The following is a 27579-nucleotide window of genomic DNA, read 5'->3' on the forward strand; positions in this document are numbered from 1 at the left end:
AACAGCAATTACCTGATGTAAAAATATTCAAGGCTTTTATTTTGAAATTATTATTATGCTCCATTTTAAAGTTCCGAACTAATCCCATGTGTAAGAGTGCTTTGGATGAAAAAGTCAAATAAAGCCAAAAAGAGCAATTACGTCATGTAAAAATATTCAAGGCTTTTATTTTGAAACTTTTGTTAAGCTTCATTTCAAAGGGCCAAACTAATACCACGTGTAACAGTGCTTTGGATGAAAAAGTCAAATAAAGCCAAAAAGAGCAATTACATGATGTAAAAATATTCAAGGCTTTTATTTTGAAATTTTTGTTAATATTCATTTCAAAGGGCCAAACTAATACCATGTGTAACAGTGCTTTGGATGAAAAAGTCACATAAAGCCAAAAACAGCAATTACCTGATGTAAAAATATTCAAGGCTTTTATTTTGAAATTATTATTATGCTCCATTTTAAAGTTCCGAACTAATCCCATGTGTAACATTGCTTCGGATGAAAAAGTCATATACGGCCAAAAAGAGCAATTACGTCATGTAAAATATTCAAGGCTTTTATTTTGAAATTATTATTCTCCATTTTAAAGTTCCAAACTAATCCCATGTGTAACATTGCTTTGGATGAAAAAGTCATATACGGCCAAAAAAAGCAATTACCTGATGTAAAAATATTCAAGGCTTTTATTTTGAAATTATTATTATTCTCCATTTTAAAGTTCCAAAGTAATCCCATGTGTAACAGTGCTTTGGATGAAAACGTCAAATAAAGCCAAAAACAGCAATTACCTGATGTAAAACTATTCAAGGCTTTTATTTTGAAATTATTATTATTCTCCATTTTAAAGTTCCAAAGTAATCCCATGTGTAACAGTGCTTTGGATGAAAACGTCAAATAAAGCCAAAAACAGCAATTACCTGATGTAAAAATATTCAAGGCTTTTATTTTGAAATTATTATTCTCCATTTTAAAGTTCCAAACTAATCCCATGTGTAACATTGCTTTGGATGAAAAAGTCATATACGGCCAAAAAAAGCAATTACCTGATGTAAAAATATTCAAGGCTTTTATTTTGAAATTATTATTATTCTCCATTTTAAAGTTCCAAAGTAATCCCATGTGTAACAGTGCTTTGGATGAAAACGTCAAATAAAGCCAAAAACAGCAATTACCTGATGTAAAACTATTCAAGGCTTTTATTTTGAAATTATTATTATGCTCCATTTTAAAGTTCCAAACTAATCCCATGTGTAACAGTTACTGAGTTAAATCAGTTATATACAGCCCATAGCAGCAGTAGTTCTAAAGGCCAGTTCTCAGTCCTGATCTGTTTCAACTGAGGATAGATAGAACTACAGCGATGCGTATTCGTAGTCCAAATCAGCAGCCAATAGCCTCTTGAGTTCCGTTGCTATGGCAAATAATGGTCTCAGCAGGTGTGAGCTCTGAGCTGTGAGCTCTCAAACACACAAGTGTGTTTGAGCAAACACACTTTACTGAAAAAAAGCATTGGAAACAAATCCTTCTTGTTCGGGAACCGTAATACATATTCGAAAAGCGTTTCGAGCGTATGACAGTTCAATGTGTCTTCTGCGATAGTCCCGAGATTCATATCTGTACCTCACTCAGAGCATTTACAGTGATGAGAGAAAGAAATGTTGTGCCCAGATCTGAACCGAGATCGGCTGTCACTGTAATTTCAGCAAAAATGAGAAAGTTTGGGTCGCTTAGAGGCAAATTGTGGACAAACCGTAACTGGTATCGACGAGCCGTCTTCACTTTCGAAGAGATCACAGACGTATCTACAAAATGAAATTTGAATGGCATTTCTAGGTGAATTTGTGACGACACAGCAAATCCTCAAAAATAGGGTATTTCTAGGATTTTTCCCATTGAGTTATAATGGGGTTTTTTTCGTAGTTTTTTGCGAATTATGTCGCCACGTTAAGCCCAAATCCCACCACAAGTAATAGCTCCAATGGCGTGAATTTTCTGCACGTTTTGATACCTCATTTGTAGGTGTGCACCCAGCGGTACGAGCCGCATTAACGGTTACGGAAGAAAAATAAAGAATTATAATAATATTAAAGAGACACTTTGTTGGGTGTAGAGTAATAGGTTCCTGCCATTGCTTTGCATGGCAGGCCCCAACTAGAAAATTTCGGAAGAAATTTAGCCGGGGCCTGCCAAGGCGCGCCCGTCGGGCATGGGCCCGGCGTCGTCGCGCCACAAATCGGCGTCGACGCCAAAGGACGCCGCGACGTGATCAGTGGCACGCGGAGAACCGCAAGAACGTTAAGCGAGGCGGACGTGCACCGTTCGGTACGATTTAAAATGTTGTCAAGGCTTTTATTTTGGAAGTTTTGTTAACCTTCATTTCAAAGGGCCAAACTAATCCCATGCGTAATAGTCCTTGGGTTAAAATAGTTATATAATGCTCAAAACACAAGTAGCTGATGTAAAAATATTCAAGGCTTTTATTTTGAAATTTTCAGTATGCTTCATTTCAAAGGGCCAAACTAATACCACGTGTAACAGTGCTTTGGATGAAAAAGTCAAATAAAGCCAAAAAGAGCAATTACGTCATGTAAAATTATTCAAGGCTTTTATTTTGAAATTTTCAGTATGCTTCATTTCAAAGGGCCAAACTAATACCACGTGTAACAGTGCTTTGGATGAAAAAGTCAAATAAAGCCAAAAAGAGCAATTACCTGATGTAAAAATATTCAAGGCTTTTATTTTGAAATTATTATTATGCTCCATTTTAAAGTTCCAAACTAATCCCATGTGTAACAGTGCTTTGGATGAAAAAGTCATATAAAGCCAAAAACAGCAATTACCTGATGTAAAAATATTCAAGGCTTTTATTTTGAAATTTTCAGTATGCTTCATTTCAAAGTTCCAAAGTAATCCCATGTGTAACAGTGCTTTGGATGAAAACGTCAAATAAAGCCAAAAACAGCAATTACCTGATGTAAAAATATTCAAGGCTTTTATTTTGAAATTATTATTATGCTCCATTTTAAAGTTCCGAACTAATCCCATGTGTAACATTGCTTTGGATGAAAAAGTCATATACGGCCAAAAAGAGCAATTACTTCATGTAAAATATTCAAGGCTTTTATTTTGAAATTTTCAGTATGCTTCATTTTAAAGTTCTGAACTAATACCACGTGTAAGAGTGCTTTGGATGAAAAAGTCAAATAAAGCCAAAAAGAGCAATTACGTCATGTAAAAATATTCAAGGCTTTTATTTTGAAACTTTTGTTAAGCTTCATTTCAAAGGGCCAAACTAATACCACGTGTAACAGTGCTTTGGATGAAAAAGTCAAATAAAGCCAAAAAGAGCAATTACATGATGTAAAAATATTCAAGGCTTTAATTTTGAAATTTTTGTTAATATTCATTTCAAAGGGCCAAACTAATACCATGTGTAACAGTGCTTTGGATGAAAAAGTCAAATAAAGCCAAAAAGAGCAATTACGTCATGTAAAAATATTCAAGGCTTTTATTTTGAAATTTGCAGGATGCTTCATTTCAAAGGGCCAAACTAATCCCATGCGTAATAGTCCTTCGGTTAAAATAGTTATATAATGCTCAAAACACAAGTAGCTGATGTAAAAATATTCAAGGCTTTTATTTTGAAATTTTTGTTAAGCTTCATTTTAAAGGGCCAAACTAATACCATGTGTAACAGTGCTTTGGATGAAAAAGTCAAATAAAGCCAAAAAAGAGCAATTACGTCATGTAAAAATATTCAGGGCTTTTATTGTGAAATTTTCAATATGCTTAATTTTAAAGTGTAAAACTAATCCCATGTGTAACAGTTACTGAGTTAAATCAGTTATATACAGCCCAAAGCAGCAAGTAGTTGTAAAGGCCAGTTCTCAGTCCTGATCTGTTTCAACTGAGGATAGATAGAACTACAACGATGCGTATTCGTAGTCCTAACCAGCAGCCAATAGCCTCTTGAGTTCCGTTGCTATGGCAAATAATGGTCTCAGCAGGTGTGAGCTCTGAGCTGTGAGCTCTCAAACACACAAGTGTGTTTGAGCAAACACACTTTACTGAAAAAAAGCATTGGAAACAAATCCTTCTTGTTCGGGAACCGTAATACATATTCGAAAAGCGTTTTAAGCGTATGACAGTTCAATGTGTCTTCTGCGATAGTCCCGAGATTCATATCTGTACCTCACTCAGAGCATTTACAGTGATGAGAGAAAGAAATGTTGTGCCCAGATATGAACCGAGGTCGGCTGTCACTCTAATATGAGCAAAAATGAGAAACTTTGGGTCGCTTAGAGGCAAATTGTGGACAAACCATAACTGGTATCGACGAGCCGTCTTCACTTTCGAAGAGATCACAGACGTATCTACAAAATGAAATTTGAATGGCATTTCTAGGTGAATTTGTGACGACACAGCAAATCCTCAAAAATAGGGTATTTCTAGGATTTTTCCCATTGAGTTATAATGGGGTTTTTTTCGTAGTTTTTTGCGAATTATGTCGCCATGTTAATCCCGAATCCCACCAAAAGTAATAGCTGGAATGGCGTGAATTTTCTGCACGTTTTGATACCTCATTTGTAGGTGTGCACGCAGCGGTATGAGCCGCATTAACGGTTACGGATGAAAAATAAAGAATAATAATAATAAAGAAACTTTTCTTGGGAGAATAGCAATAGGTTCCTGCCATTGCTTTGCATGGCAGGCCCCAATAAAGAAACACTTTCTCCGACAATAGCAATAGGTTCCTGCCATTGCTTTGCATGGCAGGCCCCAAAAAGCTGCAACTGGATCCAGAAACAGAGGAAGTCCTCCAGGCCACCAGGGGGCGCCCAGACCCTCACTGAAGACGGGACGCCCAGGAGAAAGGAGTGAGGCTTTGTGTTTTTCTGAAGGACATTTTTCAGCTCTGATGTGTTTAAAGACCATGGGAAAAAATAAAATCCTCACCTGCTGGCCTCTGGTTCAACAAAAACCCAGTAAAACAATTCTAACTGTTCCTTTAAACGGAACTGATTCGGCCCAAATAAGAGGATCCAGAACCAGACAGCAGAAACCACAGAGATACAGACGAATTATTGATTATAAATGATTGATTTCAAAACATAAATTCAAGTGAATGAAGCGATGGGAACAGCAGACGGGAGGAAGAGGAGGAAGAGGAGGAAGGTCGTTATCTGCTGATTAATTGAACATGACCCGGATCCTCCGACCCGCAGAGGGCTCCCTCTGGTTCTAACCCGATTACAGTTACTCTAACTCAGTTACACAGCAGATGGTGTGGGGCACCTCCAGGAACACTGGTGACCTTTGACCTCTTCAAGTTAGAGCAGAGAAACCGGTTCTGATTCATTCAGAACCGACCGACAGCACACAGAACCTGTTCTGTTCTGATTCAGGTACAGAATGTTCTCTGCTACAGTAATCAGATTACAGCAGAACCAGATCTAGAGAGGATGAATTCTCCATCATGTTTAAGTCGTTTGGGTCGGATCGGACCAACTGGTTCTGACCTGCGATCCGAACTGAAAACAATTAAAAAGGCTTTAAAGCGGGAAAGTCCCACTTTTCCTGCTCCATAAACGCACCATCATGGGCTTCAAGCCGCGGCTCCAGAGCCCTGTGTGGCCCCTGGACTCACGTTTTGTGGCCCCTGACTGAAAGTCAAGAAGGATAGAAATTTGGCGCCATGCACAGGAAGTTGATTTAAATGAAGACTTTAATTTTAATTTTGGTGAAATTGTCACAAATTAAAATGTTATTAACAGAAAATATTTCCTGCCAGGTTCACGTCTAACTTATGACTTAAAATCCACAAATTTCTGCAACCAAATCTGCTTTCAGTCATTTGTGAAACTTTTTATGTTTCTATTTTTTACTTTAATTCATTAAACTTTTATAAAAACGGGAAGTATTTTCACAGAGAGAGACCTAAATTATGCTGTTATTTCTCAAAATTCACCAAATCTTTTTTTGTTTTCAATTGAAACCTAAAAAACTAAAAAGCTTTTAGTAAACCAAACCTGCAAAAACTTTTTAAAGTTTTGGATCTACAATAATTGATACGTTTCTGCCTAGTTAAAACCACGGCGGCTTCATTTATTTTTCTGGCCTGTAATCTTTTGGTTTGACTGATTTTTCTCTGCTGATCTGCACTGAACTTCATTTTCTATCAAAGCATCTAAAACATTTTTCAGTTTATTTTTGTTGCTTCTGGATCACAGAAAATGAAAACCCAACATCCAGTCCAGTTTGCTCTGGGTTCTGGTCGGTTCCTGGACTCGGCTCCCGGTTTGGGCTCTTTTTGCTTTAAAGGTCCAGAACCTTCAGGCCGTCTGGGTCGTTGGTTCTGGTGATTCTGGATGGCCACTGATGTTTACAGAACCAGAGATTATATAAACATTTTATTCAAAGGGATCACAAAGCTAAAACCCAACATCCGGTTGGGTTTTAGCTTTGATTCCACATCAACTCTATTTTAATTCTGCTAATTTACAAAAAAAAAAGATAAAACCCAAACCTGATCAGAGAAATAAGCTGTAAATCAGTTTGTACCACTACAAAGTTTCTGCTCGTCTTAAAGCAACAATCAGGAAAACCAAATATTTAGTCTTCATTTATAGCAGCTGAACATTGACTGCAACAAACTGAATTTAATGAAAGTTAAACTCAGTTCAGCATAAATAACTTTCTTCACTATTTGAATCTCTAACAGCTAAAATATGATTAATATCCATTTATACCTCAACACGCCTCCTGCTGATAAAGATAATGAACCGAACTCACCGGGTTTCTGGATCCGAACCGGATTTTTCCGAGTTCTTCAAACGAACTCGAGTGTTTCCGAGAAAAGCCGAGCGACCAGGTGAAGAGTCCGGCAGCAGCCGCTCCGCTGCGGGCTCGATCCGCGGTGAGTGGCGACGACGCGCCGCTGAACGAACCGACAAGAGACCAGAGCCGCTTCCGGTTGGCTCTTCAGAATAAAAGCACCACGGATGTTTATCACCAGCTTCCTGTGGGGCTGTTAAATATGGGGAGGCGTTTTATTCAAATGAATTCAATAAATAAATACACCAAATAAATAAATATCTGCGTATTAGCTCCATAAACATGCTCATGATAAAACAGAAGAAAAATACATGTAAAAACAAACCATTAACGATGGGCTTATTTAGTCAATTTCATCAATTGTGATTTTATTTCAAGACTATTTTATGCATTTTCTGATGTATTCATTTCAAAATGTTTTTATTTTTATGTTGACTTTTATTTTGTAAGGCTACTTAGAAAACTCCACCTCATTTAAATAGAACATGGAATAAAAAAAAACTGATATAAAAACGGATTTAAACAAATAAAAGTCCACAGAAATAAGTGTCAGAATAAAACATGAAGTGGTTTTTATCCAAATAAAAGAAAAAATATATATAAATAAAAAACAGCAAATAGTGAAATAATGAAACAGGGAGTATTTTGTCATCCACTGTTAGAAAATATTTAAAATCTGTATTTCATTTTATGTGGACATTTATTTATTTGATTGAGTATGTATTAATTATTTATTAATAACAGTATTGCCTTATTTATCACTGAAACCCAGAAAAAAACAAACGGATCAGAACCCAGTCCTGAAGGCGCCAAACGGGTCAGCGGCTCAGGTCCAGCGGCTCAGGTCCAGCGGCTCAGGTCCAGCGGCTCAGGTCCAGCGTTAGACCTGCAGGAAAACGTTCTGCTGTTTTTCTTCACCAGTGGAGTAAAAAGTTTGGCTTCAGTTGGTGAATCAAAGTAACATCAACGTTAACTTCCTGTAGACGGTGAGGAGTCGTCCAGAACCAGAACCAGAACCACGCGCCAACCGGTAACACAATGAATCCACAAACATAAAACGTTGTTCAGTTTATTGACAAAAACATAATAAATGATGTGAGTACTTTTTCCCTCCACAACGTTTTCATCCCACCAGTTATTACAAAGTTAATCCACTTTTAATTCAGACAATACAAAAACTTTAAAAAATACAGCGAGGCTCAAAGGTTTCTGTCAGCTCTCCACTAAATTCAGAGTTAAACTTGCTGTGAAGCTAAAGTAAAGTTTAAACTGGAAACCAGTATGTGTAGTACCACTAAACCCAGTCAGGAGGAAAACTTTAATAATACAGGAAACCTGCTGGAGTTCATAGAAATAATCCTTTAAATTATATACAAAGTACTAAAAACATTTCACATGTCAGCTGGTGGGAGTAAAAACCAGCAGAGATCCGATCCAGACCTGCTGCTCCAACTGGGAGGACTGGGAAGAGCTGCTCGCTTTTTACTCCACCCATTCATCGAATTTCTAATTTCATTTTCATTTTCAGCATCGTTCGGATCCGAAAACTACAAACGTTTCTAAAGTGCTTAAAGGAAACTAGTCTGACAAAAGCAGAAGGAAAATCTGATAAAACAAAGAAAATACTCATTATTTAACATATGGACAGAAGTTCAGCAAATCCAGGCTGAAACTGGTTTGAACTCTTCCTCCCAGTTCCTCAGTACTTGGGCACTTTGCTGTAATCCTCCTGGAAGTTTCTGCACATGCAGACGGACAGAACCATCCCCAGCAGCTGCAGATCACAGAAACATCTGATTAAAACAGGAGCAGCTCCAGCATTCCTGTCCGTCCCTGAGCTGAGGCGTTCCTCAGGGAGCCGGACTCCTTTCTATCCTCCATTGCACAATAAAGAGCCTTTTGTATTACAGTATAGAATATGTTTATGTAATTCATATTTCTAAAAGTTATTTCTCATTTTGGGTTTGAAGCTCTTTAGCGACGCTTGGCAGATAAAGAATGGACATGAGTAATTCTAGTATTAATGAGAACGTGTAATTAAGGTATAATTGTTGAAATGGTACATATATATTTCTACGTATATATTTCAATTATGTAACTTTGAACCAAAGGATTACTTTAGACTATGAAAAAATAACATATAAATGATGAGGAATAAGTAATAATGATTACATGTTGTCTGTTTTAATATATCAGTTATAGAAAACAATAATAAAACCTTTTTATTACACGACCTCGCTCTGAGTTACGATCATTTACTGAGTTAATCTGCTCATTGTGCACTTCCATGTAGTTCATCCTCCGACCACTAGATGGTATCAAAGCACTTCTAGAAGTATATGTAATATGTGAGGAATATGCCTCAACCAACATTTGTAATAATGCTGCTAATTAGCTTAACTCTTTGATCATTTATGTTCCTAAAGTTTCCCTCCAACCACCGACACAGAACTTCAACATGTTCTACGGTCTTTGTTCTACGTTGTTTGCCCTTCGTTGTTTGTAGTGCGATGCTCGTTCTACGATGTTCGTGGCGCAGTGTCCCTTCTACGTTGTTTGTTCTGTGATGTTCGTTCCGCGATGCTCACTCTGCAATGTTTGTTCTACGATGTTCGTTCTGCGATGTTCGTTCTGTGTTGTTCGTTCCGAGATGTTCGTTCTGCGATGTTTGTTCTACGTTATTTGCTTTTCGTTGTTTGTACTGCGATGTTTGTACTGCGATGTTCGTTCCGCGATGTTCCTTCTACGTTGTTTGTTCTGTGATGTTCGTTCAGCAGTGTTTGTACTGCGATGTTTGTTCTACGATGTTCGTTCTGCGTTGTTCGTTCCGCGATGCTCACTCTGCGATGTTTGTTCTACGTTGTTTGTACTGCGATGTTCGTTCTGCGATGTTTGTTCTACGTTGTTTGCTTTTTGTTGTTTGTACTGCGATGTTTGTACTGCGATGTTTGTTCTACGTTGTTTGCTTTTCGTTGTTTGTACTGCGATGTTTGTACTGCGATGTTCGTTCCGCGATGTTCGTTCTACGATGTTCGATCTACGATGTTCGTTCCGCGATGTTCGTGCCACGATGTTCATTCTGCGATGTTCGCTCTACGTTGTCTGCTCTTCGTTGTTTGTACTGCGATGTTCGTTCTACGTTGTTTGTACTGCGATGTTCGTTCTACGTTGTTTGTACTGCGATGTTCGTTCTACGTTGTTTGTACTGCGATGTTCGTTCTACATTGTTCGTTCCGTGGTGTTCGTTCCGCGATGTTCGTTCTGTGTTGTTCGTTCCGAGATGTTTGTTCTACGTTGTTTGCTTTTCGTTGTTTGTACTGCGATGTTCGTTCCGCGATGTTCGTTCTACGATGTTCGTTCCGCGATGTTCGATCTACGATGTTCGTTCTGCGATGTTTGTTCTACGTTGTTTGCTCTTCGTTGTTTGTACTGCGATGTTCGTTCTACGTTGTTCATTCCGTGGTGTTCGTTCCGGGATGTTCGTTCTGTGTTGTTCGTTCCGCGATGTTCGTTCCGGGATGTTCGTTCTGTGTTGTTCGTTCCGCGATGTTCGTTCCGCGATGTTCGTTCCGCGATGTTCGTTCTGCGGTGTTTGTTCTACGTTGTCTGCTCTTCGTTGTTTGTACTGCGATGTTCGTTCTACGTTGTTTGTACTGCGATGTTCGTTCCGGGATGTTCGTTCTGTGTTGTTCGTTCTGCGATGTTCGTTCTGCGATGTTTGTTCTACGTTGTTTGTACTGCGATGTTCGTCCTACGATGTTCGTTCCGCGATGTTCGTTCCGCGATGCTTGTTCTACGTTGTTTGTACTGCGATGTTCGTTCCGCGGTGTTCGTTGTGCGATGTTCGTTCTACGTTGTTCGTTCTGCGATGTTCGTTCTGCGTTGTTCGTTCTGCGTTGTTTGTTCCACGATGTTCGTTCCGCGATGTTCGTTCTACGATGTTCGTTCCGCTATGGTCGTTCAGCATTGTTCGTTGTGCGATGTTTGTTCTACGTTGTTTGTTCTGCGATGTTCTCAGGAAACACAAATCGTACCTCGATGAATGCCACCGCCACGCAGACCCCCAGCACCACGCCGATGTTGGTGAGCAGCCAGCTCTCCACGCTCTTAGAGCAACCCTGAGGCAGAAACCAGACGGGAATTCAGCCAGATAAACCGGATAAAACCGGATTCAACTGGAATTGAATTGAGCTGTATTCGGCGGGACTGAACCGGACCGAACGGCGTTCTTTCTCACCGTGCTGTAAACGGGCCAGTCGGCCGTCTTGGACTTGCAGAGCCAACTGTTTTCCGGGTCGGACTCGGCCGGGTTCAGGTGGGTCATAGAGACATTCTGACAGGAGCAGGGGAACAGAACCTCAGAACTGTTTTTGATCACCTGGTTCACCTTCCAGTCCTCATGGTCTGTCCAGCCGCAGCATTCCATCTGCAGGGAGGTCAAAGGTCATCAAAACAACAGCTAAAGGAACTAGTTTCTGTCCCGGATCGGTTTCCGATCCGAACAGAGCGAGGCTGCTTAGCGCTGAACTCACGTTCTTCTGGACGAAGCTCCAGGCCCGCTCCGTGCTTGTGTTATTGTCGGAGAAACCTTCCAGCACCTCGCCGATGACCTTTGACATCTCTTTGTGCAGCTGGAAGACGACAGGAAGTTAGAAAAGCCTGTTTGGTTCTGATGGCGATCCAGATTGGTTCGTATAAAAAACCAGCACATAAATAAAATAAATCTGCTTTCTGTATGAGTTTAATATAAACAACTTCAATCTGTTTCCTTCATTCTTATTTTTATTTCTCCTTATTTTTTAATATATCGATTGGCTGAATAATAAAACTGTAAAATATTTTCACTTTATATTTCCTTTTTCTTATTTGGTAATTTTTCATTGAATTGTTTATTTCTATTTAAAATAAATGTTAAATATTTTGAACACATTTATTTTTTCTATTACATTTAATTATGCTTTTATTTACTATTTTACTTGCTGTTTATGTTTTTTTTCATTTTAGTTTTTTAAAAATAATTTTATTTACATATTGCTTTCTTTATTTATTTTACAAAGTAATTAACATTTATTTTTTACCTGTTCAAAGGATAACTTTATGTGTTGCCTTTATAGACGCTAATAAATATATTTTTCAAACATTTATTTATGCAGCACAAACTCATAATGTCGCCTGAAAGTATTTTAGAAAAAAAATACATTTAATCTAAACATAAAATAATAATTATTCATAAAAACAAAATTCACTGAAAATATTGGGAGAGAGAAAGACTAACATATAATATGATTAAAAATTTTAAAATATGCAGCAGATTAAAATAAACGCCCCCGTTTGAACAGCGGGGGGCGCCAGAGCACCAGCTGCTGTCTCTCAGGTTGTCCTGTCATGTGATCACCAACCAGCCAATCAGAGAGCTTCCTGGGCTAACCACAAACTGAATGCTGAAGTCGACATTTCCTAGAAGAGAAACTGAAAACTTAGATACTAATATGACTGAAGAGGAAGTGACATCACTCACCTCTTCCTTCTGGAAGTAGATAAGAGAACCGGCAACGATCTGAGCGATGAGGATCAGAACCAGGCAGGTGAAGTACTGAGGAAGACGAGGAAGAGGCAAGTTAGGCAGGAATCCTGATCCGACCAAACAAAGTTATTCTGAAATAATCTGTCGGAGATCCAGAGGAAATAATCTGGATGAGCTCCAGGACTCACCAGGCCCAGCACACAGCGGATCTCGTAAATGGCTCCCACGCAGCCGACGAAGCCCATCAGCATGGAGAACGCACCGACTGCGACCAGGATGTAGCAGGCCACCTTCACAGACGTCACGTTATCTGAGGAGAAACGCCAGCAGTCGTTACTTACCACTTGCTTAATAAAGTTTATATGAAAAAAAATGAAAAAATGAGAAGGTGAGGGGAGGAAATGGAGCTGCTAGGTAAGCAAACCTCTAAATGAAGCAATCAATATTCTTTACATAAAGAATTCTTAGCCATCAAAAACCAAAACTTCAACATAATGTTGAACTTTACTCAACAGACGTTTCACCACCACAGCTGAAAACAGAACAGCTGGTTTGACCTTAGCAGGCCCCGCAGCTGGAGGAAGCGCTAACAGAAACCGTGGCTTGCTCTCTAAATAAAACAACGTAGTAAAAATAAACTCATGGTTTCTTAGACAGCTGTGACTTAAAGGTTTTTCCAGGCTCAGTCTCACTTCTGCTGGAGCCTGGTTGGTGATATCAGAAGTTTTTAAAAAGTATCACTTCAGCTTCACTGAATGTATTCTGGTATCATTCAGGAACTGTCACGTTGTTTTTTACACTACACAGAAAAGGTTACATTTCAAACAATCTGTGGTTTTTAAAAGGTGAACCCAACTGGAAAAAGAAAAAATATTAAATGTCCAGTGTACTGAGTAAGGAACTTTGGGAACTAAACTAAAAGTGACTGAAAAACAAAAAAAAACCAAATCCTTGTCCATGTTACAGCATATAAGATCCACATGATCAGATCTGGAACCACGTTTTGCACTGCATGATGGGAAAACCAGACATGTTGCTGCACCAGAATCAGTCCACAACATTTTATTTTCCTCCATTCTGAGCCAAATATTTTAATTCTTCCTAAATCTAAACAGCAGAATCAGGATCCTAAAATAGTTCGGATTGTAGTTTCTGTTATCAGGCCTATGGGTCACTGTGGCTACGGCCTGAACTACAGATGCAACAAACAAATTAGCTGGAAAACTGCAACTTTCAGTTTGATTGAAACTTTTTTAAAAATTTATTTGACAAACTAAAACAAACAAACAAAAAGAAAAACTTCTAATCACAGGAAGTGCTGCTGGGTTTGGAAGATCTGGATCCTTCCAGGAATTCACACAGAGAGCCATGTTTTAGTAGCGCTAGCAATGCTAAACGCTAATCTAAGTTGTGAAACAGTTTCAAATTCTGGTTCTGTTGCTTTAAAATATTAGCAGAACTTCTACTAATAGAAATAAAACCTGTATAATTATAAATAATACCAGCAAATATTTATTCTAAAATATTTAGCCAGCAAGGTAAATATTTAGCTTCATACTAAGCAGCTAGCTTCAACCTAAATGGCGAGCTTGTTAACTACATAAAACTAAAAATTTAGCTTCAAACTGTGACATTTATAAATGAATTAATTCCTTTGTGGTATCTGTACCATTACACTCTGAAAAGTAAACCCTTATTGTTCTGTAAAAGATAAACGACCCAAATCATTGCTGTTCATTTCAGGCGGTGAAACTTTACAGAGCGACTCTGAACTCTGACCTGAAGTCGGCTTCCGTTCTTCTCCGTCTGACTCAGCGCCATCTTGGTTGAGTCTGGCTTATCACTGATTCGCTGTGGACGTCACTCCGACCCAACAACTGCTTCATGAAACGTCCCATTGAACATCAATACGTGTTATTTACGTTCAGGCACACAGCTGGGCAGCCCTGAGGGCGCGGCGCCGCTGCAGAGTGGGCCGAGTGTGCGGTGATGAGTAAGGCGGTGATGTGATGCATGCTGATGCTGGCCGCAGCAGAAAGGAGCCAGTGTGCGGCGGAGGACACCTGCTGAGCGGACAAACGTCCTCAGTGACGCCGGCGGCCCGGATCCCGCGCCGTTACACTCGCTCAGTGTTCGGCTCCGTCATTCTGCTTCACAGCCTTTATGTCCGCTGACACTGCGCGTCTCTTTCTCCTCATCCTCACCACGCTTCGCCTCTGGCTCACTGCGTCTCCATCACCACGTCACATAAACACTCAGCTCTTTACATCATCAACATTAAACCCGGTCAGATTTAAACGTCTTCTGCCGACTTTCCGCTGTCAGACAGGCTCCACTGCGGCTATTCATGTCTGACCGCTGCTCTATCAGAATAGCATGCATTAAAGCAGTGAGTACGCATGCCTGCACATGCGCATTAAGAAGTCTGACCGCCAGAGGAGCTGTCAGTTCAGCATAGCGGACGGTTGTGACGAAAATAAGTCATTAAATTGTTTTCAATGATAACTAGATAGATATTTGTCGTGGTTTCAAAGTGTATTTAAAGCAGAGTCTAGCTAAAGCTGCAGTCAGCTACAACACGCCGTATAAACTCATTAACCTACTGAACCGCTAAGTCAGGATGTCATACAGCTGTTAATAACAAAGTGTGTGACGATCTACGCCATGATTCTATGTAGCTGATTAAATAAGATCATATGCTGATCTGACAGGACACCGGCTTGGTTTGGGAACATTTTTCACCCTCATCATGAACCGTGGATCGAATGCTAGCTAGCGCTGGTTATTTTTGGTTGATTTAATGTTTTCATGATCTAAAATACGGTGGCTGACAGGTGTAAACGCGCAGCAAACATGCATGATGCAAACTCCAAAACACGCAAATACACAAAAAACAACTGCAACAGAGAAACTCTGCAATCAGACAAAATGCTGTAAAAGAGGTTAAATTCAGACTAGAGCGTCTTCCTCTAAACCTGATGCTAATCTCTGATCATCATGATCGGCTGCTGCGGTTCTGACTGCGTCAAACCACCGCGTTTAGCAGACCAAACAGGAAGTCATGACGGCTGGCCGCCATTTCTTAGTTATCACACTCTGTAAAGTTTCAATCCTGGACATTAATCATGTCAGAGTTCTGACATCTGCCTCAATCCTGTGAAATTATTCCATCTTTTAAAGATTAATTATACCCCAAATCAACTTTTTGTTGCAGATAAACTGTAAAATTGCTGCTTAAGGATTCTATTTTTATGTTTCTATGCAAATTGTACGGTGGCCGACAGGTGCAAATGCGCAGCAAAAGAGAAAACATGCAAACAACAAAAAAAAAACGCGCACAAATTAAATGCGGCAAGCAAAAAGCGAATAAAATGCAGCAAACAAAAAGAGAGACGCAAACAAAAAAGAAGACACCCCCGAATGAAATGCAGCAAACAAAGAGTGTTGAAAACGGAAGTGCTCCAGACCACTAGGGGGAGTCAAAGAAAATAGTATTCATTTCTATGGGACCAGATGCAAGATTCAGAGAGATACCTTTACTTTCTTTCAAATTTCTTTCTCTGAATCTTGCATCTGGTCCCATAGAAATGAATACTATTTTCTTTGACTCCCCCTAGTGGTCTGGAGCACTTCCGTTTTCAACACTTTTTGTTTGCTGCATTTCATTCGGGGGTGTCTTCTTTTTTGTTTGCGTCTCACTTTTTGTTTGCTGCATTTCATTCGGGGGTGTCTTCTTTTTTGTTTGCGTCTCTCTTTTTGTTTGCTGCATTTTATTCGCTTTTTGCTTGCCGCATTTAATTTGTGCGCGTTTTTTTTTTGTTGTTTGCATGTTTCTCTTTTGCTGCGCATTTGCACCTGTCGGCCACCGTAAAATTGTGCTTTATTCATGCAAGTTTGTTTAATTCTGCAACATTCTGACCTAAAACCATCGTGGTGCTGCCCTCTTTGGGTTAAACCGTGATACTGCAGTTGAGTTTTCTTTTAGTTTACGACTCTCAGACTCATCTTACTCAGACACGCCCCCTAGTGGAGAGTCAGGGGGTGGAGTAGCAGCATTGCTAGCGTTTCTGTAGCCTGAGTTTCCTCTGAGTGACTGGTGCTTTAAAAACAAAAAACCCTCCAATAACAGAGGAAAAGCTGCTAGTCTCTCTCACATTCAGCGTCATTCTGGACTAAAGAATTTATAAACATCAAACCCAGAAGCAAAATAAAGCAGTTTAAAGGTTCATCTTCAGTTAAAATACATTTTATCTATGAGTCATGTGATGCGTTTTATTTCGATAATCAGTGAAGTGGATAATCAGCTGTGGAGAATAAAGTCATTTTAAGGTGAAGTCCAGTTTTGTGACCCAGTTATTCTGGTTTCAATGCAGTTATAAATAAAATGGAAATACTGATTTCCTCATTTGTGGTTTAGTCAAACTAAATGTGGTTTAGTCAGGAAAACATTTGAAATGTTTGAGTTGGTCAGGATGACGGGAAGCCGGATGCGACACTTACTGATGACCACGGTGAAGCTCTCGTTGTCCAGGAGGAGCCAGAGTCCGAAGCCCAGGACGGCAACACCGAGCAGCTGGAGAGCGACATGAGAACAGAAAAGAGTCACAGAACGGTCTGGGTCCGCCAAAATAAACGTCTACGCCAACAGAACAATGACTAGCTCAAAAGGTTAACCAATCTCTAACGTAACATTAAACGCGTTCATGTAAAAACTGCAACAGTTGCAATTAAAATGAGCAGGAAAATTAGCCGCTACATCCAGCTAATGCTAGCCGAGTCATGCTAACATTAGCTTTGGAAAGGAATCCAGCTTATTGATATTTCTTTAATAAATATGACAAGTATCAAACATGTATGAATAAAATGTGAAATTAGAAAAGTTTTTGTTTGCCTGCTGTTAGCTTGTTTTAGCTAACGGTAAACTGCACTAGCTAAGCTAAACTTATTAAGCTAGCACCACTCTTCTATCATGTTTCAGCTTGAGCTTTTCAGTTTTTAAAACCTTTATATAGACATTAATTTAACAATTAAATAAACCAACCACATTATACAAACAATTGAAAGTAATTGGATTTCTATTTTTTTTCTATTTTTGTACTTTTATTAATTAAGTGAAATGTCAGTTTGTAAAATAATCTGCAAACTTACAACGGCTCTTTAGCTAAAAATGATAAAAAATGAATAAAGTGAAAAACTGTGAAGTGGAAGAAAAATCATTCATGGTCCTCAGCAGTTTTATACAAATAATAATCTGAAAAGTGTGGAGCGCATTTCTATTCAGCTTTTTTATATTCATTTGACCGAGAAACATCTCCAGCTCAGTCAGGTTGGATGGACAACATCTGAGAAAATCAGTTTTCAAGTTTAACTAAAGACTCAGATTTTTATAAGTAACTGAGTCAGGCAGCAGAAAAACTCACGAAGAAGATGAGGTTGAACAGGAACAGGAAGTACTTGCTGACAGTCAGGCATCCTTTCCCCATCGTGCTTTATCTGCAAACATGAGGCAGAGAAACAGAAATGAACAGAAAGCCAGGTGATTTATGGTGGAACTCATTAATATTCACGTTTCTGCAGCTGATTTATTTATGAGTTAAAGTCCGACCATCTCCCACCCCGAAATATTTCCTGCCTTCCTGCAGGAGATTCATCTGCAACTGTTCAGTCATTAAACCCGACTCAAACTGGGGAAACTGGAATCTGTCTGGGTGAAGATAAAGACGACCAGTTTGAGGAATAATGGAAACACTGGGAGGCTTGGGAGGAAATGACTACGATTACCTCCTGATATTTAACTTAAATAAAAGCAACATATTTCCATGTGCCGTATAAAAAAACCTTTTATTCTCCCTGAATAAACTTTCAGTTCAGTTATGATTGATATAATTTCTGCTTCTTAAACATCAGAATAACCAGATTCCTTCAGATGTTCAAAAATTACACAACTGGAAATTATAAATTATATTTCAAGAAAAATTTTACAGAGAAAAAAGGAAGTTTTTACAGAAATAATTAAAATGTAGCCGAGAAGAACTGAAAAGCTAGAAATGAATTTCCCATTCCTGGAGAATCTGCCCAGCTTTTCTGAATGATCTCTACAACTGTAGCGATCAGACAGAAATGTTCTTCATCTCCTGTTTAATGTTTAACGTCACATCTCTCTTTGATTTTAAAAACGTCAACTGAAAACCAGCAGCCCTACTGGTTGTAATGGAAACCAGCATGTAGCTGTACTGGTGGAAACCGGCTGCGACTCATTCAGATCGATCCGCTTAAAACAAGCCGCCACCGACTGACTCCTGGCTGTGGAAAATCCAGCGTGACCTGAATGCATCACCAGGCTCTGCTGTCCGATAAATCCATGGCGATCCGGTGAAAAACGCAGCGAAGCCCTGCAGTCGACCCGGTTAGGCAAGAACTGGGTCACTGTTACAGAACCACAGGGGCTGAATGCTTTTATTATCATATATATACATTTTATTTTATTTTCTAATTGGAGATGCAATGACAAATCAACTCGTATGGAAACTCATTGCTGCCATAAAAGGAAAAAGAAAAGCCCAACAGAAAGTCATGATTCAGTTTTAAAGTTTAATTACAGGAATATAACTCAGTCATGACTTCTGTTCTCCTAGTTATGACTTTTAACTTTTATGTTTCCTTTCATGGTGGAATCGGGTTTCCAGATGGTTTTTAATATTTTCTCCTCCAGCTGGATCCGTTTCTGTTCGGAAATATCTTCCAAATATTGTCTTCAAAGTTTTACATTTAATTCATGAACAAAGCTCATAAATCTCTTATTTTCATCCGTTTTCTTCCTCTTCATGCGAGATGATGAAGAGCAGACGGCTTCGAGGCTCCCAGAGCTCCAGGTTCTGGTTCTGGTTGCAAACATGACAAAGTTTTTATGGTTAAAAATGAAGAAGTGCTTCTGAAATAAAGGCGGCGTTAAAAATAGAAGCAGCGTTTGTTCTGCAGCTGGGAGAGGGAAGCAGAACCGGTCCGGAGCGCCGCTGGGAACCCAGAAGGTTCTGGTTTACGAGCCGTTCTGGAATCCGGGGGGCGTTTAAAACGAAAACCTGCCGCAGAACAAAACCAGCCGATAAACTGGAGCTCTGAGGAACATGTCCCGGTCCTGACCCGGTTATGACCCAAATCACCCAAGCCCGGTTCAGTTCACAGGTTCTTGGGCAGAACCAGCAGTCAGCTCCTGCAGAACCACCAGCAGCCACTAGGTGAACCCAGTATATCTCTAAAACTGCAGAATTTAGCATTCTTGTTGCCATGGAAACGGAAAGCGTTCATACCAACCGGACCGGACTTTCTAAACAAACGGACTGGAGTTGGACTGAATGATGCAGCCTTAGAGAAGATTTTTGTTCTTCAGATTTTAAGTAAAAACTGAAGCAAACCTGCAGAGAAGCTGTAGCTGTACCGTTCACATCAGATCCTGATCCAGATCCTGATCTATATCCTGATCTTGATCTATATCCAGATCCTGATCTATATCCTGATCTTGATCTATATCCAGATCCTGATCTATATCCTGATCTTGATCTATATCCTGATCCAGATTTTGATCAGGATCTCGCAGTTTCAGTGATTCATTAACTTAGGGGAACATCTCCTTCCTGATCGGAGCTGCAAGTTGAAACAAGAAACACAGACGAGTCTGATCAACACTCCTTCATCTCCTCCTCCTCCTCCTCCTCCTCCTCCTCCTCGGTACCAGGCACCGGACCCGCCCGGCTCGGTGACGCCACCCAGACAGCAGATAAACATCAGCCTTCATCTTCCTCGGTCTCGCCGCTCGTCATTGGGAGAGGAGAACCCGTTTGGTCAGAGGCACCAAGGTCATCCTTCATGATGAAACGGACCAACAGAACCAGAACCGCTTCACATGCAGAACTAGAACAGTCAGCCTGTGTAGAACTGGACTTTTGTTTAACTTCAAATGTCTGTAAATACGAAGGTTTCTAGTTTCGCTTCACATTCTGGAAAAAAAATCTATTTTATTCCCTAAAAACTGCTGCTGACTTTAAGGAAATAAAATGTTTATTTTATTATTTAAAAAGGAAATTCAATTTTTTGTTTATTTGCATTTTTAATGTTTTTCTAATATGGTATAAAATAAACTTCAGTGATGTGAAATCTGCAGAACGAGACAATTTATCCGATTAATCATCAGGAAAAACTGATCACTAAACAAAGAAAGAAATATTTTTACAGACGAGATTTTTCTAGAACCAGTACTCTTTGATTTCAGTGCAGACCGTCCTCCAACCCGCCTGGCACCAGAACCAGAACCATGTTTGGGTTTTTGCTCCTGGTTCTGATTCATCCTCAGGTCTGAGCCGCTCGGCGCCTTCTGGGTCGGATCGGCTTCCGGACCCGTCCTCACCTGGAGAACTTCCTGAACATCTGAACAGGAAGTGGTCAGAGTTCAGGGCTGCGTCACTGACTGCTGCAGCAGCAAGCGGTCCGTTTACAGTTCCCAGTACCGCTTCCCGGTACTGGAAACGAAACCAGTTCAGAAACAAAACTGAAACAGCTGGAAGCCAGAGGATGACCTCTGACCTCAGTCTCCTTTGAGACTTAGACTGACTTTATTGTCATTTTGCATGCAGGGTGAATACAGAACCAAATTTCGTTGCATACGGCTCAGGACAATGTTTGAGCTTTCAATGTTGTGAGGTTACTCCAGAATAAAATAAAATACAGTATAAAATATGAATATAAATATAAATATAAAATATAAAGTGCAGGACTGACAGTAAAATAGAAGTTATTTAGCTCTGTACATGTGCAAGGTATGAAGTGGAGACCAGATTTTGAGTGCAGTCCAGTTAAGAGTTCAGCAGTCTGATGGCAAGTGGGAAAAAGCTGTTTCAGAACCTGGTGGACCTGCACCGGATGCTGCAGAACCTCTTTCCAGAGGGCAGCAGGGAGAACAGTCCATGGTGGGGGTGTGAGGGGTCACTGATGATGTTTCGGCCTCGGGACACGCAGCGCTGGGATGAAATGTCCTGAATGGAGGGAAGGGGGGCCCGGATGATCCTCTCTGCTGTCCGCACCACTCTCCTCACGTTCTTCCAGTCGGAGGCGCTGCAGCCTCCACACCACACAGAGAGGCAGCTGGTCAGAATGCTCTCTATGGTGCTTCTGTAGAACGTCTTGAGCAGGGGTGGGCACTCCTGGTCCTCGAGGGCCGGTGTCCTGCAACTCTTAGATGTCTCCCTGGTCCAACACACCTGAATCCAACAGCTGAATCTCCTCCTAAGTGCAGTCAAGTTCTCCAGAGTCCTGTTAACGACCTCATTATTTGACTCAGGTGTGTTGAAGTAGAGATGCATCTAAAAGTTGCAGGACACCGGCCCTCGAGGACCAGGAGTGCCCACCCCTGGTCTTGAGGATGGGCGGGGGCAGGTGTTGTTGCAGCTGCTGTCGTATCAACCTTCACACCACTCAGGTCTGAACGGTTCTGGTCAGGTCTGCAGAACCAGAACCAAACGAGGGGACGCAGCTTTCAGCTTCTAAGCACCACAAATCTGGAACAAACTTCTAGGAAACTGAAAAACTGCCGAAACCCTGAGCTCCTTTAAATCTGGACTGAAACCAGTTAGAAACCAGTTCGAGCCACTCAGATCGCTACGAGACGGAACAGAGATCAATATGTTTGGTGTATTGATTATTTTCCCGATATTTGTTTCTGGTTTCTCCATCAATGACTGCGTGACGCTTTTATGATGTAAAGCACTTTGAACCTCCCCGAGGTTCGGTTCTGAGGCTCAGGGCCGGTTCTGTGGCCCAGGTCCGGTTCTGTTGGACATAAAGCACCTTTCATGCCGTCTTTCTGCACGGAAACAAAAGCGGAAACCCGATCCGCCGCCGCGGCGTCGCTCTGGGTGGGAAGCGGCGTTTTGTCACGGCAACGCTCTGACACCCGACACCCGGACAAAATCAGTCAGCAGGACCAGGAGCCCGGATACACCTGCTGGTTCTGACCCGACCATACTGGGAGAACTGGGACGAGTGGGAACGCTTCTTCTGTTAAATCCCAGAACCATCAATCAATCAATCAAATGTTATTTGTATAGCACATTTCAGCAGCAGGCATTTCAAAGTGCTTTACATCATATCAAACACAGAAACACAAAGTCATCCAGTTGGTTCTTGCTTTTGCATCCATTAAAGTTTTACTGGTTCCACTCCTACTGTGTTACATGGAACCAAATACCTACTGGTATTTTTATTCACAATCACGCAGTTTAAACGATGTAAACAGCCTTTCAACGGGCTTCTGACACCAGGCTCCATAATTCGCTCTGGGAATCCGTCATCAGTCAGCAGTGACGTGCGGTGAGGTTCATAGCTGGTGAGGCACTGACGTCATCAGAATCAGATTTGCAAATAGATGCATAGATTGACAGCAGTTTACAGGTTATGTTTCACTTCTGCATCCTTACACATACAAACTGTAGCTCACAAAATCTATCGCTGCACTTGACTTGCTTCCCGAATCGTTTAGCCTAGCTCGCTGTCACTTACTCGGCAGTTGAGGAGTGAACAAGACGAACGTCTGGGATCTTGAGCGCCCCCTGCCATGAGGCAAGAGAACTGCCTGCCTCACCTCGAACCTGTTCTCTGCCGTTTATAATCGCTCATTACACGAAACACGTTACACAAACACAGTTGGTGACAAAAAGCACTGTACATTATATACATAAGCTAAATTATTGGAAATAAGTTCACATATTAAATTTGTTTAAACCATTTTATTGACGCCGTACAGCAACATGCTCTCTCCGCTTAGCAGCCAGCGCAGAGCCAGGGGTTGCGCAATCCAAGGTGAGGCAGAGCTCGCTGCTGCCTCACCGGCATCGCTTCCAAGCATTTGAATGGGAAAATAAGAAAATTCAGCGATTTTGAACAAATAAAAATCGAAATTGGTGAAGCTACATCAAAAATAAATATTTTTTAGTACAAACCACCGGATGAATATAACAATTTAAATTACTTTATGATTATATATTTTCTTTCTTTCCATGATGGCAGGTGAGGCAGTGCCTCACCTGCCTCCCCTGACCGCACGTCACTGTCAGTCAGTAACCTTCTTACTGCCAGGCTTTGGGCCCGAATCAGGAAGACTTAAATATCTCCATAAAACCTTTATGAAAACTAAAATAATGTAACCAATAGGATCAGTAAGGTCACCAATAGGGTCAGTAAGGTCACTAATAGGGTCAGTAAGGTCACCAATAGGGTCAGTAAGGTCACCAATAGGGCCATTGTGTCCTATCGGCCTCATTACTGACCCTAACGGCCCTAATACTGTGATTGTGTGAACTTCCAAACCTGCTACAGTAAATAAAGTTTCAGAGTTTGACAAACTTCAGCTCTGATTGACAATTTAATGTTTTACGTAGAAATTTTACTTCTAGAGTGAAACAGTTCAGACTCTCTCCTGTCTGCCTTTAAACATTGAAGGTTTAAATGTGAAATAAATCAGAAACTGAATGTTTTTCTGTCTGAATGTCTGATCAAATATTAGTGCAGTTTATGGAGGAAGAGGGTGAGATCCCAGTACAGAAAGGAAAAACCAGTTTGATCAGAAAGGAGCGGCCGTGCCGGTTACCATGGCGACAAGTCAGAGGGCCGCCCACAGAGCGATCCACAGGTTTGTCACACTACCTCGTATCCATGGCGACGGCTGGAAGGTAATGATGTCATCATGTTTTCCTTTCTGCGTCTGAAAAACCCGGCAGTTTTAAACTATTCCAGTTTTAAACTGGTCCAGTTTTAAACTGGTCCAGTTTTAAACTGGTCCAGAGCAGTTTCAGACTGGTTTCAGATCTGGTTTCTAACTGGTTTTTATGCTCCAGTTCACACTGCTCTGGGATGTGGATTGTTAAAGGTTTAGGACGCCGTTTTAAACCAGTTCCAGATCTGGTTTGAAATGTAGATTCAGACCGTTTTAATTGTGTGAATCTGGTTTTTCCCTGATTTTAGATCCAGTTTTAATGGATCAAAACCGTTAAAATGGTCTCAAACCGGTTTGGGTCTGGGTTGGTGGATGTTTGTCTGGTTGGTTCCGGCGTGGGAATCTGACCAGATTGAGACCCGGTTGTGGTTCTGGAGGTTTGGACTCCCTGACCTTTTCTCTGGACGGGAGGCAGAGGAGCGTTGAGCCTCTGCTCGTCTTCGTCGTGTGAGGAAGAGGTTGAAGCTCCATCCAGCCCGATTCCCTGCAGCGACATTACTCGGAACCGGATGATCCGGTTTGGAGCCGGGAGCGCCTGAGGGCCGAGCTGAGCGTGACTCAACAGGACCCAAACATTCCGCTCCGGTCCGACCTCCAGCAGCCCAAACCTCATCAAGGTCACAAAGAAAAGTCGGATTTATCGACGGCCGCCGTGAAACTCTGACCCACATTCACCAGAACCCAGGGCCGGGGGCCGCGGGGGGCCCGGGGCCCGGTCCGATCGAAACGCTGCACTGGGTCACCAATAAAAGATTGATCCGTCTGAGCCAGACTTTTTCCACCAGTGGCAGAACCATCAGAAGTTCTTCAGGATGAAGAAGTGAAAGATCCGATCAGAACTTTCACTTTGTTTTGTTTCTTTATTTTGGATTTAAAATGTTTTCCAGCTCCAGTGTTAAAAGATTATTAGAGCTTAAAGTTTATTTATTGTTGAGAAACAATAAATAATTAGTATTTTATTAGTTGGTCTGAGCAGCAGCATGAACTTCGTCTGGAGATTTTATATTTCTGAGTAAAACGACGATCAGAATTTTCTCATGTTAAATAAATCGGCAGACATTTTGTTTTCCGTTCTCGGGTTTGGACTCATTAATCTGAACGTTCAGAATCATTTCTGCCGCTTTTCAACGCGGCCGCATGCAGAAGTATTGATGGTTCTTCTTCTGGCCGGATCCGGTTCTGATGCTTTCATTCTGAAGCAACTGGGAGGTTTGGACATTTATTCCTGGGTTGCTATGACGACTCAACTCACACCTCAGGTCACATGACCAGAACATCAGAAAGCCACAGAGGAAACGCCAAAGCAACCGCTAGCAGGAAACCTGCACCAGACCCGGTTCCAGAACCCCCAGACCCGGCTCCAGGACTTTCAGACCCGGTTCTGTTGGTGTTACAGAGACTTCATATGATTTTGACTTGAGGAAACTTGTCCTGATAATTCATTCTCTGAACAGTTCCCATCCAGAACACAAAGTCCAAACTTCTGAGAGTCATCTTGGAGAACCACACTGTCTGGTTCGTTCTGGTCCGGTCCGTTCTGGTCCGGTCTGGTCACCGATTCTACGCCTCAACATGAAGCTGCATTACAACTTTAGGAGATTGGTAATCGATCGATACGTTAAACCAGGGGAGTCCAAAGTGGGTTCTGGAGGCCCGGCATGTTTGAGTCTCTCCCTGGTTTAAGGCACCTGGACCCAACGATGGATCATTAGAGGCTGAAGAACCTCGACCTGCTGAAAGGTTGCTACTGAAACCAGGCAGAGAATAAAACGTGAAGGATACCGGGCCTCCAGAACCCACTTTGGACTCACCTGTGTTAAACCGATCGTATCCATATTTAGCAGAACAGAGTCGGAATCGGTTCAAATGTTTTTCTTTACATGAACGTTGAAAAACAAAAACATCCAACAGAACCGAGTCGAAGCCCAGAGGAACCGGAAAGAACCAACAAACCAAGCCAAAGACCCGATATCACCGATTGATTCTGAAATATTCCGGGTCCAGTTTCATATCCAACACATTTACCAAGGAAAACATGAACCAGTAGCAGAAATCTGTGGAACCAGAACCAGAACCACAGACTTTACCATCAGTCTAACGGTTGCTATGGCGATTCCCACCTTTTCCAGAGAGAAAATTAGCCTGGAACAAACACCGACACGGGTTCTTACAGAACTCGGTTCCTCTAAGAACCGGACCTGGACACAGGACACGGGTTCTTACAGAACTCCAGGTCCAGTTCTTGGAGAACCGGACCTTCTGTAGGAACTGTAGATCCTTCTACTGTGAAGTATCCTGATCCAATTCTGGAACCGGGTCACTGAGTTCTGGTCCACAGAACCATCTCTGAACAATTCAGATCCACAGAGTCCAGTTTCTGGTTCTGTTCTGGTTCTGAGTGAAGACAGAGGAGGGACTACTTTCTGTGGTGGAGGAATCCACATCATGACATGCTGGTGCTTCTAAAACTAAAATGGATCCGGGTTCGGGTTCAGGTTCTGGGAGGTCCAGAACATGGCTTTAACTGATTTGGATCGGCGGAACCAGCAGAATGGATCAGAACGCATCTAAAATTCTGATCGGGACTCAACAGCTCCCAACCGAACTGGACCGAACCCGAACAACCAGAATCGGCAACCAGATCCGAACCGGTTCTGAGTTTCCAGTTCGGAACAAAGTCCAGCTGAATCGCCGGATTGGCTTCAGTTTCACTTTCCTCAGACTAACCTGAACTTTCAGGTCAAACTCCTTCAGTCAGAACCGAACCGAATCGACAAAAACGCAGTCAAACCCAGCAGAACCGAGCCTCCCCCCCTGATCAATCCGAACCCGATCACCCGAGCAGCCGCGCACGCCTCGTGTTCACCATGGCAGACAGACGGAACCGGTCCGGGTTCGGGTCCAGACTTACGGGTCACTCACCTGTTGTTCCGGCGGCGGCGCGGAGAGAAGTGGGTTCTGTGCGGGTTCTGTGCGGGACTCTGCGGTTCGGACTCTCTGACCTGCGGGTCGAAGTGAACAACGAGGCGGCAGCGACTGTTGAGACCGAGAGAGGAGGCGGACTGGCGGGGAGGGAGGAACCCCTCCCCCCGGTGTGCTGCCACCCTGCGGCCGGCAGAGGAACTGCCGGATCAAGAAAACAAAGTCATTTCATATTTGATCAGCTGTTTACTGTGTAAAGTTTAATAATCAGAGGCTTTTTAAACGTTAAAGTTCAGAGGCGGTCCACAGAGGTGGCCACCAGGGGGGCCACGCCCTCACCAACTGAAGCCTCCAGGTCAACTGGAGAAACTATTAATTACTGACATATTTTTAAATAAATAATATTTCAATAAATAAAATGATTTTATTTAAAGAAATATTTAAATAAATTAAAAATTATATTTAAAAAAATAATTTTAAAATAAATAAATATTTCTCGGTCGGACATTAGTCTGGGTCCTGGGGGTCTGGTGTTTTCTCTGGC

At 41.5% G+C, this 27579-nt stretch overlaps 2 protein-coding genes across 3 annotated transcripts in view; both read right to left on the reverse strand.

The window, feature by feature from the left end:
• LOC102226190 (tetraspanin-18-like) overlaps positions 1-7062 on the reverse strand; it is a 28190-nt gene extending 21128 nt beyond the window's left edge. The window contains exon 1 of the mRNA XM_023332759.1: positions 6787-7062. The gene's annotated coding sequence lies outside the window, so the exon portion shown is untranslated. The remainder of the gene's footprint in view (positions 1-6786) is intronic.
• Positions 7063-7881: 819 nt separating this feature from the next.
• LOC102223607 (CD82 antigen-like) lies at positions 7882-27185 on the reverse strand. Of its 2 annotated transcripts, none has more exons than XM_023332757.1 (9): positions 27036-27185; positions 17773-17845; positions 16853-16925; positions 12541-12662; positions 12347-12421; positions 11361-11459; positions 11066-11254; positions 10863-10946; positions 7882-8602 (listed from the first exon to the last, which is right to left on the reverse strand). In XM_023332757.1, the coding sequence occupies exons 2-9, from the start codon at positions 17833-17835 to the stop codon at positions 8528-8530; spliced, it is 780 nt and encodes a 259-aa protein (XP_023188525.1). In that variant the 5' UTR covers positions 17836-17845; positions 27036-27185; the 3' UTR covers positions 7882-8527. The 2 variants fall into 2 exon arrangements, with proteins under 2 accessions (XP_023188525.1, XP_023188526.1); XM_023332758.1 differs by having other exon boundaries at positions 27025-27185.
• Positions 27186-27579: the final 394 nt, after the last annotated feature.

This window comes from Xiphophorus maculatus, chromosome 4 (assembly GCF_002775205.1).
Source record: "Xiphophorus maculatus strain JP 163 A chromosome 4, X_maculatus-5.0-male, whole genome shotgun sequence".
NCBI lineage: Eukaryota > Metazoa > Chordata > Actinopteri > Cyprinodontiformes > Poeciliidae > Xiphophorus > Xiphophorus maculatus.

Coding starts and splice junctions, on each gene's coding strand:
- LOC102223607 (XM_023332757.1), bottom strand. CDS start 17,835: ATGGGGAAAGGATGCCTGACTGTCAGCAAGTACTTCCTGTTCCTGTTC. Junction 11,255..11,360: donor GGAGCTTCGTCCAGAAGAAC/GTGAGTTCAGCG, acceptor ACCTCCCTGCAG/ATGGAATGCTGCGGCTGGAC. Junction 8,603..10,862: donor TGGCGGTGGCATTCATCGAG/GTACGATTTGTG, acceptor TGTGATCTGCAG/CTGCTGGGGATGGTTCTGTC.